Source organism: Trichoderma ghanense, assembly GCF_004382785.1.
Source record: "Trichoderma ghanense strain CCMA-1212 chromosome Unknown scaffold_9, whole genome shotgun sequence".
NCBI classification, from domain to species: Eukaryota; Fungi; Ascomycota; class Sordariomycetes; order Hypocreales; family Hypocreaceae; genus Trichoderma; species Trichoderma ghanense.
In genome coordinates this window covers 680699-695860 of record NW_027395672.1, presented here as the reverse complement: position 1 = coordinate 695860, position 15162 = coordinate 680699, and the positions used below count along the sequence as shown (strand labels likewise).

General features: G+C 54.8%; 4 protein-coding genes across 4 annotated transcripts; 1 reads left to right on the top strand and 3 right to left on the bottom strand.

Annotated features, from left to right (window-relative positions):
• Positions 1 to 560: 560 nt before the first annotated feature.
• On the bottom strand, positions 561 to 2393 carry CCMA1212_007314 (uncharacterized protein; the record flags this gene model as incomplete). Its single annotated transcript, XM_073704485.1, has 4 exons — positions 561 to 945; positions 1043 to 1586; positions 1677 to 2073; positions 2139 to 2393. The coding sequence occupies 4 exons, from the start codon at positions 2391 to 2393 to the stop codon at positions 561 to 563; spliced, it is 1581 nt and encodes a 526-aa protein (XP_073557121.1).
• A 1545-nt stretch (positions 2394 to 3938) lies between these two features.
• CCMA1212_007313 (uncharacterized protein) lies at positions 3939 to 5721 on the bottom strand (the record flags this gene model as incomplete). The annotated part of the gene is made up of 2 exons (XM_073704484.1): positions 3939 to 5226; positions 5303 to 5721. The coding sequence occupies 2 exons, from the start codon at positions 5719 to 5721 to the stop codon at positions 3939 to 3941; spliced, it is 1707 nt and encodes a 568-aa protein (XP_073556850.1).
• Positions 5722 to 6128: 407 nt separating this feature from the next.
• Positions 6129 to 8769, top strand: CCMA1212_007312 (Flap endonuclease GEN-like protein; the record flags this gene model as incomplete). Its single annotated transcript, XM_073704483.1, has 3 exons — positions 6129 to 6142; positions 6235 to 6371; positions 6440 to 8769. 3 exons carry the CDS (start codon positions 6129 to 6131, stop codon positions 8767 to 8769), a joined length of 2481 nt encoding a protein of 826 aa, XP_073556851.1.
• Positions 8770 to 9629: 860 nt separating this feature from the next.
• CCMA1212_007311 (uncharacterized protein) lies at positions 9630 to 10507 on the bottom strand (the record flags this gene model as incomplete). The annotated part of the gene is made up of 2 exons (XM_073704482.1): positions 9630 to 10298; positions 10391 to 10507. 2 exons carry the CDS (start codon positions 10505 to 10507, stop codon positions 9630 to 9632), a joined length of 786 nt encoding a protein of 261 aa, XP_073556848.1.
• Between the last annotated feature and the right edge of the window lie 4655 nt (positions 10508 to 15162).

The window sequence follows — 15162 nt, the reverse complement described above, 5'->3', positions numbered from 1 at the left end:
AGAAGCACACCTTATTCGACTCCCATCAGCCACGGCTAATTCCATGCGCATCATACTTTTTACATGTATCCGTCAGCATGGCCTACCATGACAATTGATCCCTGTGCTGCGCATTCGGACCGGAATTGCCCGCCGCCATGCAGGGCTGCCATGCGGGATCCCGCCACCACGTTGACGAGAGAGGAAACGTGAGAGTGACATGCCATTCCTGCCGGTATGAGGTAGGCTCCTGGTTCACTTTTGGCAACTGCACGTTGCATGCGTGCAAATGCACGGAAATCTTATCCCAGGACCTGGAGCGCCTTCAGCACTTTCGCATCTCAAAACTCCGGGTCTCACAAGATGATCTACGAAAGAGGTGTTGAACCGAGCCCAACTGCTCGCCATACCCTCATGTCATCATAGCGTGCTTATGCCGGACTCCCTTGCTCTGGAATACTGGATTTGGGATACGAAAAAAAGATAATGAAAACGTTATCATTACATTCAAAGCTTCATCAGAGACTGGCCATACACTCATGTCGGCGTGGGCAGCAGTCTTGTGCAATCACGCGCCATCATCAATAAACATACACAAAGTTCGGGTTCTCCTTGTCCGTCATGTCCACAAACGCCGTGGCGTTCAGTTCGCCCGCAATAAGCTCCCCGCGCTCCTGTAACTCTGCTCGGATCTTCTCCTTACGCTTGTTCTCCCAGATAAAGGCATATCTGAAGACGAAGAAGAGCGCGAGCTCCAGGCAGTTGGCAACGAGGAGAGAGCCAATACCCAGGTGGTATGAAGGGGCCTGGTTAGCCTTGTAAAAGAAGGGGCCGGCAATGTTGCCGATGCAAGCACCGAACCAAATCATGCCGGACACGATCATCTTCTTGGATTGGCCACCAGTGTTGGACGTGATGAGTGACAGCGAAATGACGAATGAGGCTTGGTATGAGCCGGTAAGGTAACTGTTTGTATACATATGTTAGTCGATGGCTGACAGGAAAAGACTCAATTTGCGTAGATGTGCTCAGGGGGTTCCAATGGACAGCAGAGTCGACTTACAAGCAAATCAGCCTTCCCACATATGCATCCTTGGGAGCAAGCAGGAATCCGAGCGCGCCCGCAATTGTCGGTAGCATGAAGAAGGCGCAAACAATGGTACGGCAGTTGTGTGGCATAAACCTATTCGCCAAGGCACCCAATCCGATCCAAATCACCACCAACACACCCTGCGGAATACCCAACAGGGCCGTATCCAGCGTGTCGAAGTTCAGCCCCTTGATCACGAGAGTGGAGAAGTTGGAGATGCCACCGTTTGGAATGTTGGCCGTGAAGCCGAGCAGGGTGAAGAGCCAAGTCTTGTAGTCCAGGTATGCCTCCTTGATCTGCTTCCAGTTGATCTTGTTCTGCTCCACGCCTGTCTGATTGCGTCTCATGCGGGCAATCATGAGCAGCTTTTCGTCACGGCTGAAGCCCCAGATGGTTCGGGGAGAGTTGGGGAGGCAGAGGAAGAGGCAGATGCCCCAAGCCGCGCAAAAAGCGCCGACGATGATGAACTCGTACCGCCAGGACGGCAGCGCGCCCTTGATCTGGCCGATGCCGTATCCTACAGCAATCGAGCACGTTAGCAACTGGTTTATACGATTCAGCAGCATGTGTATTCCTAGAAGTCCTTCATGTCGAGCACAAAACTTACCAATGAGGCCACCGCCCGCAACTCCAATGCCATTGAAAGCATACCACGCCGAAATGCGCGACGGCTGCTCCGCTCTCGTGTAGTACATGGACGTGATGAGCATAAACGCCGGGTCGGCAATGGCTTCAAACGCTCCAGAAAGGACTCGAAGCGCAAGCAATCCGCCGAGACTTCTCACCGCGGCCTGGCACATGAGCAGGGCTCCCCACATGAAGATGTTGAAGGCAAGATAATACGCAGGCGGGCTGCGCTGCATGAGCAGGTTGGAGGGGATGGCCCAGATGAGCCATCCAAAGTAGAAGCTACTGGAGAGCCACGAGTAGTCGTCTCCCACGAGCTTCAGGTCGTCTTTGATGCCAAAGATCGCAGCATAGGAGAGGGTGGTTTTGTCGACATACTAGGCCACGGTCAATCCTCTCGGTCATCCTCATCAACCACCGCCGTCATCGGGGAAAAGCTCACATAGAAGAAGTAGCAGATGCCTAGCAAGGGCAGGATGCGCATGTCCAGCTTGCGCACCAGTCGCTTCTCGTCGGCCTGGTCAATGGCATCGTCGTTGGGATACCGCTCCATGGCCTCCAGGTACATCTCATGCACCGGCTGGTCAGTGACCGCAGCCACGACCGTCTTAAGGTCCTTCTCGACATGTTCGACATCGCCCAACTCCTTGACGGGAGAAGGTGGGCGGTGGGCGGCTTCGTTGGAGTCGGTGGCCATGATTTCGTCTGTCCACGCTGGGTTCAATGCCGCTACACGGGGAGACCAGCAGAGCATCGAGTAGGCCCGCAGGTTTGCTGCTCGGGGGGGCCAGCACCCTTGTTTTATATCACGGGGGCTGCTTTCAAGACTCCCTGCATCCCCCTCCTTCTTCTCACGACGACGACCAGCCGAGCATCACTACCGCTATCGAGCATCTGTGGGGGGCGAAAAGGTCGGGGAACTTGGAGCTAAACGCATTCGAGGAGGCTTGCTTGTGTGGGGGAAACAACCCCAGCTGGAGGAGGCCAGTGCCGTTGATTTTACAGTCTGGGAACGTGGGGTTCTTCCCCAGGATGCATCCATCCCGAACTTTCTGGGGAAAGCCTGGGGTTCTCTGATTCGCCCTCCGGAGCTCTGTGGCGTCAACATCATGCCTCATCCCCGGTTTACCTCCATCGGCTTGGCACCATCATCTGCGCCTTTTCCAGATCCACCACCTCGGTTGGCTGCTCGCGAAGCTACCAACTAGCACAGAACGTTTAGCCGCCCCTTCAGACTCCCAACAGTAACCGCGAGAAGCAATTCGTGGAATTGGCCACCCGTTTCTTTTGTTTCCATATTTTCTCCGGTGGCGCTCAATGGTCCTTCTTCACCAGCCAAGCGCTTCCCCCGGCTCCCAGCTAGCTCCAAGCTTATATGTACGCCTCTTTTCGCCCTTGTTTGTTTATCGGACAGGTGCTGGTAGGGATGGCGTTTCTTTGAGGGGGAACTATCCACAGAACTGCCAACTGGTCGGTTTCTTTGCGACGGCGAATCCCCCCATCGTCCATGACTCGCGGTTGCTTTCTTGAGCAGTCCCGTCTCATGTGACGCACGTCCGGTCTCCGCGAAACAACATGCTTCTCCGGAACTATGCTCCTTTCTCAGCTCCATGTTAGCGCTTTCAGGCCCCGCCAATTTAAGCTTCTGGAGTCCGGGGGAGGGCCCTCGGACGACAAGATGATGCCAATGAGTCTTCTTCCCGGCATTATGGATCAAGTTATAACCGCGCTGAGGAATCTCATTCGCAGAGATCTTGCAAAGGGTGGCGTACCGTATCCGACCCGAGAGCTATGGATCAGAGCGCTGTTCTCGGCAACGCCTTGGCGCATGGCTATCGAGATGATCATGGTCACGATATCATGTTAAACCGCAATATCGCTGTATCTGCCTCATATGAGACTTCACAAAGAGATAGCCGGAGGGCGTAATCATCTTGATCCGAGAATTCGGAACTTCAAATTCTGCGCCAGTCTATTCTATGGTAGGTCGTTCATGAGATCTGGATCGTGTCATTCCTTTGATGGCGAGATGGACAGGAGGAAACAAAAGGTATAGTCGCGGAATCCCCATCTTTCCGCCCCTCAATCAATCATACTTCGGTAGCTTCCGAAGCGAAGCCCTCGATTTGGAACATCTCGCAGCTCCGACTCCATTCGTGTCGGCAGAACTAATAAGCAGAGTCGCTCCAGTCTCGTCGATCGGTGGCTGTTCTGTACGAAACCGCTAAAGCAGTAAAAGCCTTCATACGTTCCCCCAAGTTCCCAGTGTCCAGTTGGTGTGATGGCCCCCGCTGCCGCGGATGAAGCCTCCCGCGCCCATACTCTGTCGCTGCTGTGCCTTGACATCGATTTCGTTTGGCCGCGACGCCCCGTAGACCCCCTGCTGCAGCCACAGCTCGCGGTCTACGGTAGCCATGGCGGGGATCTTGAGCTGAGACACTAAGCTTGCTCCGGCCCAAGGCCCAAGAGAACGGAGAACGCGAAACTCGCCCTGCATCTGCGTAAGCTGTGGCCGATGGCGGGCGACCTTTGCCTCGATGGGATCCCCCAAGTCAGATTGTGTGGCTATCGAGCTCGGCCGTGATGACGACCCCTGTTCTTCGGCAATGTCAGACGCTGTAGCTGTTGGGCTGACTGACCGGGCGATGCTCGCTCTTCTGTCGGAGAACTGGCTGTTTCGGGACTCCTCCACGTGCTTGCCAGAAACATTGGCCCATCCCTTTCGTTTGACAATGCCTGTTACTTCATCCATGATTCGCTCCTTGATGCCCAGAATGTTTGAACAGCCGCCTGTGAAGATGATGCGAGGCATACAAACCGCCCTCACGTCCATCGGTAGCTGTAGCAGATGGCGGTAAATGAGCAGATGCACAGGATAATCCTCGTCGTCAAATGTTGTCGGTGCCACTGACGGATCGAAAAATGTATCATCGCACGCATCAGCAATCTTATCGAACGATACCTCAATCGTCCGCGGCGGATCGGTAGACCTCAGAGGGATGCTCGCGACGCTCTTGTGCCGTGAGTGTTCAGACTGCTCGGGCTCAGCTTCAGACTCATCCTGCTCCTCCACCGTATCCAACTGCTGTGATTGTCGCTGCGGTTGCTTCTGCGTCGACTTGACCGCCAGCGGCCGACACCACATCAGCCGACACATGATGTCCTCGCACTCGGCAAAGCTGACGGCGCGTTTCCCTTCTTCGTCTTCGTCCTTGTCCGTCAGGATTTTCCGGAGGAGCTTGTAGAGTTCCCGGTTGAGATATCTGCCTCCTCTTACGCTGCGCGTGCACTTGACTTCCCGGTACTCATAGACGCTGGTGACTACCGTCTCGGCCCATCCCATGTCGATGACTAGACCTGAGCGGACGCCGGCCGCCACTATGGACATGGTTGCCGTGGACATGAGGGAGACGATTGGTGTCTGGAAGCCCTTGAACAGGAGATCCAGGACAGTAGACAGGACTGGCAACGGCACCGCAGAGTCAAGCACGAGGCCTGCTCTCCTCGGCCGAGAGTCAATTAGCAGACACCTAATTCCAGTGTCAACACAACACGAGCGCGTCCAATCAACGAAGAACACCCCTTCATCAAAACCTCCAAACTCACCTCCCAAACGCATCCCTCAGCAACCGATCCAGCTTATCGTACACCAGCCCCAGGTCAACGTCCCTCAAGTCCCACCTCCAAATCTCATACTCCCTCTCCCCCGCCCGCAAATCCGGCTTCTCCCCTCTCCCCTGCTGCCAGTCCCTGAAGTCGCCCGCGCGCCGCTGGTCCCTCGGCCCGCACGACAGCACCGCCTTGGGCTGGTTGTCGCCCGCGAACCCGGCACGCACGAGCCGCGACCCGATCTGGATGATGAGGAAGTCGTCGTCGGCCCTGATGGTGGCTGGCGAGCCGTAAGTGGCAGAGATTGTGCGCGGAGGCGTGTGCGGCGCTGTGCCGGACTCCTGGATCGTCGGGACGGAGCGGATGCTGGCGACGCTGCGATGAGCGAGAGTCGGGCCTGTGCCGGAGCCCGACATGGCCAGCCGTAGGCGCTGTATAGCAGGGAGATTCCAGTGGACGTTGTTCCAGTTTCGGTGTTGCTGTGAGATGGGAGGGCTTCTGTGCAGCTTCAGGCAATCGGGATCACGAGGGTTACGGTGGTTGATGCCACCTTGTGGTGTTTATGAGCGAATCACGATGCATGAAATGTCACTTCAACTTCACTTGGCTCTCTCACAGGTACCTTAGCCTTGGAGCTGTCTGTCCTATGAAATGGACGGGATCTTGGTAGCGCCGATCCGCCGATATCGATAAGGCATCCCTGCTTAGCCTGTTGTTTTCTTGGGTCCTGTCGTCACGGCTTCGACGAGTAAACATCACCTTGACCACTCCCTTCTTCCCAGCTCTAGGACGGAGGTCGGGGTGGAACTGCTAGAGCGCATCAATGGGGATCAAAGGGTGAGTTGCCACGCACTTCTGCTACTTTTTCGCCCTTTTTTTCTCGCTCAAAGGCTATCATATCGGCTGATACAAAGGCTCACGCGCTGCAGCATCTATCGAGAGCTCGGCCCAGGCAAGAGAGTCTCGCTGTCCAAGCTCGCATCCGACAGCTTCGCGCAGCACAACCGGCCGTATCGCATCGCCATTGACATTGCCATCTGGCAGTTCCAGAACCAAGCAGCCCGCGGTAAGCTCTCGAAAAGCCTTACGACACCAGATTCACGCAAATCTCCCTCTAACTTGCTTGTTCCGTAGGCGGCACCAACCCCGCGATCCGAACCCTCTTCTACCGACTCGTCCGTCTTCTCGGCACGCCCATCCAGCCCATCTTCGTCTTTGACGGCCCGAACAAACCAAAGTTTAAACGCAACAGGCGATCCGGCAGAGGCGATGGATTTGCGGCGGCTCACGCCAAGAGGCTCATCCGGCTCTTTGGCTTCGTCGTGCACGATGCGCCGGGCGAGGCCGAGGCCGAGTGCGCCTTTCTGCAGAGAAACGGCATTGTCGACGCGGTGCTGAGCGAAGATGTGGACACGATCATGTTTGGGTGCACGCGGACGCTGCGCAACTGGTCGGCCGAGGGAAAGGCCGGGAAGCCGACACACGTCTCCATGTACGACGTTGAGGAGATGAACATGGCCGACCTGGGTCTCGATCGCGAGGGGATGGTGCTTGTGGCCCTTATGAGCGGCGGCGACTATATCCCCGAAGGAGTGCCAGGCTGTGGACCAAAGGTGGCATGCGAGGCTGCCAAGGCAGGATTCGGAAAATCACTGTGTCGGCTTCGAGTCTCGGACGCAGAAGGGCTGCGCAAGTGGAGGGCGTCGCTGACGCACGAGCTGCGTACGAACGAAAGCAAGTTCTTTCGCACTCGCCACAAGGCCCTGGAGATTCCAGACGACTTCCCTAATATTGAGGCGCTTCGATATTACACCCATCCGGTGGTGTCTCCCGAGTCCACGCTGGAAGCTGTCAGGCAGAAGCTGGCTGAAACCAGAGAGATTCAGCTGGAGGGTTTGAGGGAGTTTGCAAGGGAGACTTTCAACTGGGACTTTCGCATTGGTGCGATCAAGTTCATCCGTGTGCTCAGCGAGGGCCTGTTTGTGAACCGGATGCTCCAAGACGGCATCGATGGAGACTCATTGGTCAAGAAGGTATCAGGTCGCCGAACGCATTTCAGCACAGACGGCACGCCCGAACTGCGGCTGGCGTACATTCCCGAAGAAATTGTGCCCATTGATATCTCAAACGAGGTGGAGGAGGAGATTGCTTACGCTCGGAGCGGCCTGGCTTTGAATAGTGATGAGGAGTACAGCGCGCCCGACAATGTTGAGGATGCCCAGGGCGGTGCAAAGGTGTTTGACATTACTAACCCAGAGCCCACATGGGTTCTGGAAGAGGTGGCGAGGAGGTTTGCACCAAGATCCGTTCAAGCTTGGGAAGAAGGGGCAAAGACCAAGCGGAAATCATCAAACAAGGCATCGTCAAAGTCCAAGAAAGCGGACGCGATACCCAACAGCACGCTCGACAACTTTGTGCGCGTCACCAAGGCCGTTACAACAACAAAACAAAAAGTCATCAGCAGCGACTCTTCCGACACGGATAACGACATGATGGAGATCAGCAAGGTCGACAAAGCGACTGAGCTCCGCGACTCGGAACGCATCTCTCTCCCTCCTCTCCCCCAGCCGACACAACAACTGCGCCGGCCGCAAACGCCCTCCTTTATGCGGCAGCCTAGTAAGCACCTCACGCCCGACGAATCTCCCAGCTTGGACGGTTGGACAGTAACCAGCTCACCAGACTTACCTAGACGTCATGACGATGCAGGAGGTTTCGAAGCTATCGTCATTTCGTCCAGCCCTGCCGGTACCGACGCGTCGCCGGTATCACGGCCTGTGCGCGCCTCGCCCGGTGCAGCCTTGGCCGAGGCAGGTGGGAGCACTGCCGTGGGGATGCCCAAGTCTATACGGTCAATTCTTGCAGCGAGCACTGCTTCGGCGCGGGTGAGGGGCGAAGAGGGCAGATCTGGTGCTGCGTCATCTTCTTCGTCGACGCATAAAGCAAAGGGAAGGACGACATCTTTCTCCGAGACATCCCGGGGAGCGGCAAAGCTCAAGCAGCTCTCCATGGAGACGTTTACACAAAACCTTTCCCGAACGGAAATGGATCTGCCAGGACCATCTACTTACCGCCCCGAACAAGGCACACGCAAAACAACATCTAGGCACCAAGTCCTTTCCGCAGAAACACTCAATAACACACATCATGAGCCCAGCGCAACCAATCTCCAACCATCACCACCAACGTCATCGTCACACCCCATCCTCAACACCAAAAGAACAACCCCTTCCGTTCCGCCGCAGCAACAACGGCGGCGTCCCGATCCCATGCCAGAAACAAAGAAATTCCTCGTCCCCAGCGCCTCGAGACCAGGCTTCTTTGACGAAATCGAAGTCGAGGCAGAGGAGTACGAAGAGAGGATCGCACGGGAAGCCCGGCTGCCAAGGAGTCGTGGCGCGGCGAGATCGGGGGTTATGCGGTGGAGCGATGTGTCGTTTATTGATTTGACGGATGAGAAATGACGACTCTTGCGAGTCGATGAGATGCGGTGATTGGATTTGATTAGAGACCGGTGATTGATGCATTATGAATATGGAGATGGGCATGGGTATGCATACGGGTATGGATATCGGGATAATAGCGAGTGTTATTGTACAGGATATCCCACATGTTAGAGTTAGTTACCTCTTGGCCAACTGCCTTGCGGGCCTAATCAGATTCGATGCTTTGACAAATTGCCCACGGGTATGTTTCCTCGAACCGCTCTTCTTTTGATTACTATTACCGCGTTTCTCATATTAAGCCTTCTTAAGCCTTTGAACCTGAATTGTTCATCCTCCATTCGGTTTGCCATGTTATGGGATAAAGTCATTGTCCATGATTCCCCCTATAAGATTTGTTGCAACATGTGGAATGAAGAACTCAATGAAAGAGCTCATACGTTGCTTTCCTAGATTGCCCCAGACGGCATTCCATAACATAAGACCCTCATCGCGGCGAGACATGTATCCTCCGCTCTCCTGGTATCGAGGGATTTTCCGCAGCATCGAGTGCTTCTTTGCGCTCTCTTCGGGTTACATGTACCCGGGTGGCATCATATCATTCCCTGGAGCTTCCTCTTTGCAAAACTGGGGGCATATCGGCCTGAGTTTGCCATACTGTCTCGTTCAATGCTTCCTACATAAATCGAGATGTACCCGAATTCGGCACATGAAGCCGAGAAACCGGTGTCGTGGCCATTCGAGGAAGCTTCGTCTGTCATGCTCGAGATTGGGTTGCGCATCATGATATGTCCTGCGTGCACGCGTCGCCACGTAGCTTCCATACGTTTTGGAATATCAAAGCTCCCGCGTACTTGAGCCGGTCCTCCACAAGGCATTGCTCAGCCAGTCGGACTGGGCAGCTGACTCAAGGGAACAATCTTCCACGGAGGCGGCTGCCACGACGGAACCAGCCGCGGGATAAACTGCATTGCCGTCTGGATCTGCCAGGTCATGCGCTCGAGCGCGAGGGCCTCGTCGGCCAGCACCTTGTCTTGCCAAGGCACAAAGATGAGCTCCTGGAGGCCCGGCATGCGCAGGGCAATCTGCTTGAGCAGCTCCAGGGTGAGCGTGGCCGACGTCATGGAGTCGTACGAGGCTCCGATCCAGAACAGGGCGTCGCTGACGGCCAGGCGCCGGACGCGGGCGAGCTCGGCGGGATCGCACAGCGCCATGCAGGTGTGGAACTGCGACTCGGCAGCCATGAAGCCGTCGCGGGGGCCAAAGTACATGATGTCGACGTCCGGGTTGAACCAGACGTGGCCGGGCTTGCGGAAAAAGCCGAAGCTGCGGCGGTATGCCTTGAGGGCCTCGGCGCGAGACTCGGCGCAGGCGTGGAGGTTGGCCGGGACGGGCGTCGGCGACGTGCAGCCTTCGTGGACGACGCTCGGGCTGGGGCTGGACACCTCAGAGATGTCGCTGCCGCACTGGATGGACACGAGGCGAGGACCGGGGACGCTGGCCTCCCAGATCTTGAGGCGAAGCTCAGCGGGGAGCCTGGCGAAAGAGCGCTGGAACGAGTACGATCAACTGTTAGCAGGATGACCAGAAGTATTTGCGGTATTCGTAAGGGAGGACAATGAGATAGACCAATTGGACATACAAATGTGTCTGGTCTGGGAGAAGGACTCTTGTCGACGAGGCGGGCCTTGGCAGCAGGCGAGGATCGTGTCCTGCGCGAGGAGGCGCGACACCGCGATATTGTTGCTCGGTTGACCATTGTCACTTCTGTGATGGTGCACGAGGAGAATTGCGTCGATGATCTTCTGTGATTGCTGTTTGAAAGAAGCTCGTACGTATGTAGGAGGAGTGTCGACAAGTTGAGCAGCTCAAGACCAAGAGTCCTCGAGACATGTGTATATGGCACAGACCGGCAATTATATCAAAAGCCGGAGCAATATGCACGAGAGAGGGGACCCCCTTGACACGGCAGAGCAAGGAGCCTCCCGCGCCTCGACCCTCTTGCCGAGAAGCTTGGGGCAGCAGTACTTAGTGGTACAGACCAACCCGGTAAAGTGGATGAGGTGGCAGTTCCTGCGAAGAGTGTAGCCACCAGCAAAGCGAGACAGGACGAGGGGACAGAGTTTCGTGTGGCGTCAAGGAGGAGGCTTCCAATTCCTCTGCTCTGTAACGGCGTGTAAAGCCAAGAGATGCGGCAGTTGGACTACCTCGGAGGCGCAGCGGTTACCTGCAAGGAAAGCAATGGTCTCGTGTAAAGAGAGAGCTTGAGACGAGGAGGAGCAGGTACACGCCGGGAGCCAAGCAGCAGCAGTACCTTGGTGTTGGTAGTGGGTAGGAGAAGTGGGAATTGGATGTCAAGGGCGTGAGATGGAGTGGGTGTTTGTTTAGATAAGGAACGGAGAGAGAGAAGAGAGGAGGGGAGGCCCGGAGCTTGAGGAGGAGGAGGAGGAGGGAGAGGGAGAGAGAGAATGGGGAAATTGATGATGTGACCAACGGCAGAACAAGATACTCTGCAGTTATATATGACGTTTGGAAGAGTTGAAGAGCTCTCTCAGGCAGTCACAGCCATACGCAGAACAGAGTTGGAGAAGAAGGAAAGAAGAAGGGCTGAAGCGAGCGAGGGGTTCGCAGACAAGGTTGATCTCTGGAGGAGGAGGAGGAGGTCGAAAGACGTAAGAGGTACTGGATGCACATCTGCAGGAGCAGTGATTTGCTGCATGCACCCTCGTACATGTACCTGGACAGGGACCCAAAGTACCTAGGTACCCACCATCGTCATCTACGGCTGCTTGCCTCGACTATTGCGCACGTCAACTCTGTTTAGTTTTTTTTAATTTTTTGTTTTCTTTCAATTTTTTTTAGTTTTTTTTTGTTTCTTCTTTGTTTCCTTTTGTTTTTTTTTTTTTGTTTTTTTTTTTCTTGTTTCAACAATCTTGTTGCTCGCTTCCCCTCTTGGCGCCGCCCGGATCTCGTCTCTTCCGGCAGGGCAAAGCAGGGCTCATCCTCGTCTCCGGGCAGTAAGGATTCTTGGTTAGTTGATAGAGAGTCTGCAGAAGGGGTATTGCATCAGTGCGGATTACGGGGAGGGCACGGGCTCTTCGTACCGGGGAGGTGGCGGGATGCCCATTCTAATGGCCCGCAGTACAAAGCAGGGACGGCGTCACGGTCTACTTATTACTAGTAGGTATGAGCAACTGCTAACCGTCGGTGGTGGTGACAGCACATGGGACTCATGAGGCTTCATTGGACAAAGGCACAGGCTCTGGCCGGACAGGGCTTGCTCGGGCACGCTCCATTGGCCAGGCGCGAAGCCAGGGCTGCGGGCAGTTGGGAGTAGCTCCGTACAGTACAGTATCAGTTGAAATGAAGCAGCCGCTCGATCGCCGGGGCAGGTCCAGGGCGGAGGCATCGGATTCTGAGGGCGCCCATCGAGAAGACGAGTGGCAATGATGGCGTTTTCGCTGGGCTGCCACCGGTTTACGTTTACCACACCCGCCCATCCCCCGTCATCCTTGTCCTTGTCTGCTGGCTGAGAGAGAGAGAGAGGGGATGTGCGGGTGGAGGAGAGAGATGAAGGAGAAGAGAGAGACGACGCTGGATCGGGGCAAGGCGACAGGTGGCGGCATGCAGGCAGGGTTTTGGTGCAGTGCCCGGATTGGGAAGGGCTCTGAGACCTGTCAAGTAGGAAGTGAGTGTTTGGTAATCGAAGTGGTGATGAGGCTTGGTGGACGAGAGGAGTAGTACTGTATGTCTCAGTCATAGGGCCGGCGGACTGAGTGCATGATATGCAACAGCATGTGCTATGAAGGACTGCTGCAGGGGTGACAATGGTTGACGATGGAAACTGTGCCTTACAAACATTCACTGAATAAAGAAACCAGAATAACGGGGATTCACAAAGTGGTGTGCATCTTATCAAGAGAAGGCCACGCCATTGCTGCACTCAACCGGAGGCTCATATCAGAGGCAGATTCGCAAAAGAGGCACAACAGCCGTGCATCACAACCACCGACACTGACGTACCAGCCAGCAAGCAACTCCGAGTCCGTCTCCTCAACAAGCATCAGCCCTTCAAACCTCGCACTCTGACCAATGAGGGCATAGCCTTAATCTCTTGCTCCCCCGTCACTAGATCGACAGCAACGCTTCATACTAAGCTAATCCCTGGCCTTGTCTTTTTTTTTTTTTTTTTTTTTTTTTTTTTTTTTTTTTTTTTTTTTCGCTTTTTTTGCTTATGGGAATCCTAGTTGCCAACTTTCACTGCATGGTCAACTTGGCAAGCTTGGGTGTACGGAACGATAGAGTACGGAAACAGAGGAGCAGATTGACCAGCGGCATGCCCGGGGAGGGAGACCCCATGAGGTGCAAGATTGGCTTGCCTGCCCGTGTGGACCCGGCGGCCCAAGAGTTGGTGATCCCTGCACGGCTGTGGACGAGAAGCCGTTTAGCCAGGGCAGTTGCGGGTGTGGGTGGGTGTTTGCGTGGATGAAGGAAGAGAGTAGATGATGTAGAGCATAGCTCGAGATAGTAGTAAGTGATGACGGAGATGGCGGTGTCAAAAGACTCGACTGTCTATACCTTACCTTTTAGATACCACCTTTGAATCAACAACGAGAACCAGGTAGAGACACTTGCTCCAAGTTGAGTGTACTCGGTATGCCTCTGGCACTCCAACTCACAACCACCCGGTACCTCAAACTCCTTTTCTGTACTACCATCATCCCTCTTTTACTCGAACTCCTCGCGCACCTTGATGTCCTTCTTGCCGCTACTAATCACTGACAGGAGGCATGGTGTACACAGCAGGTGAGACAAACGAAGCGTCAGGCCACATGTACACACGCGCACTCATTACACCAACAGGGCTGAGATACTACGAGCTAGTCAGTCTTTCTACCTCCATGTCAAATGATGAAAAAAAACTACACGTAGGAAACTATTCTTTCGTAGTTTGAAACCCCATCTGTCTATTGGCTTCCCTCTCTCTCTCTAGGTCATTAAATGCTAGGCCAACTTCGAGACAAAGTCGCGGGGAGCTCTACGACGACCAGGAGGTTCGAGACATGCATGGACTGACCGCTCCAAGCGCCTATACTCCCCCTCTTTGAGCGAACCCCCGCTGAGATTTTCAGTCCTTTGCTTTTTACTCTACCTACGTTGACTGCAGGAAAACAAACAGATTGAATCCGTGATGCCTGTGATGATGGTCAGCTCGATGGGTCGTTGGAAGGAATGCTCCGTCTGTATCCGCAGGGCTCGTAGTCTATATCCCCGGCACGGGTGGCTAGCAACTGTACTATACGATATACGACGACGCGGAATCTGCAGCCAACAACCCCAGCATTCCAACGTCCAAGCTTTTGCATCGGATGAGCGCATCGTCGGCCCTGTCCGTCGGCCGACGATGGCGTTGGGTATGTAGACTGCTCGCACGCACACAAAGTCCGATGCTTCTCTCTTCTGTGTTGGTTGTTCTACTGTAATTGCCGTTTGCCTGCATGGCATGTGCATGGCGACAATGCTCAGCTACATACCTAGGGGCTTAGCTCGGGATGAGAAGCCCTCTGTACAGCTCTCAATTACCCGTGCCAATCACAGTTCGATAGTTGACAAGATCAAGGCCAAGGCATTCCTGGAATACTATATCTCGGGCTTCACTAACACGCAGTCGCCGAACAGCAGCAGCCTAAGCGTTCTATAGTTCTCCTGTTGCTAATGCAAGGGTCCAAGCTTGCATGGAGCCTCCGGCCGGGAAAGCAGCAGAACCCCTGCGGATCCGCTCGCGGCGATCCATCTCCGACAATCTGGTCTGCGCGTGCCGCTACTATGAACAAAGGACAGAAGAAAAAGAAAAGAAGAGTAGAGGGAAGGGTGGGAGCAGTAAAGGTGACGGTTTGGGAATGGAGGGCAGGCAGGTGACGACTGACAGGAGCAAGGGGGGGGGAAACGGGTGCAGCTGGGATGGGCTCTCAAATGCCGTGGTTGATGCACTGAGCATGTGTTTCGATGTTGAAGCAGTCTCAACTGTTATGATACCTTTGCAATCTACATCACATAAAACAGCTGCGGGAATGGCCAGCTTAGCCATCAGTACTACTGTTGCAACGACGAGTAATAGAGAGAATGTGTCTATGCAAACCCTCCTCAAATGAATCATCTCATCTTCTTTGCGGCATTGTCAACAACGTCAAGCAACAAGGGAGACGCAGCAACTGAATTCCAAATACAAGCCTGTCGTCGATCCTCCCAACCAGCATTAAACCTTCCCTTACATTCAGCTCTACAACAACAAATCAAAGCTGAGCCTCCAAAATCCATCTACTCAACCACAACACCCCGACTCCATCCCACCGGCGCTGCATAAGCAGCCTGCAATTCAGCTCATCTTATCTTCTTCTTCTCCTCCCCCCCCCC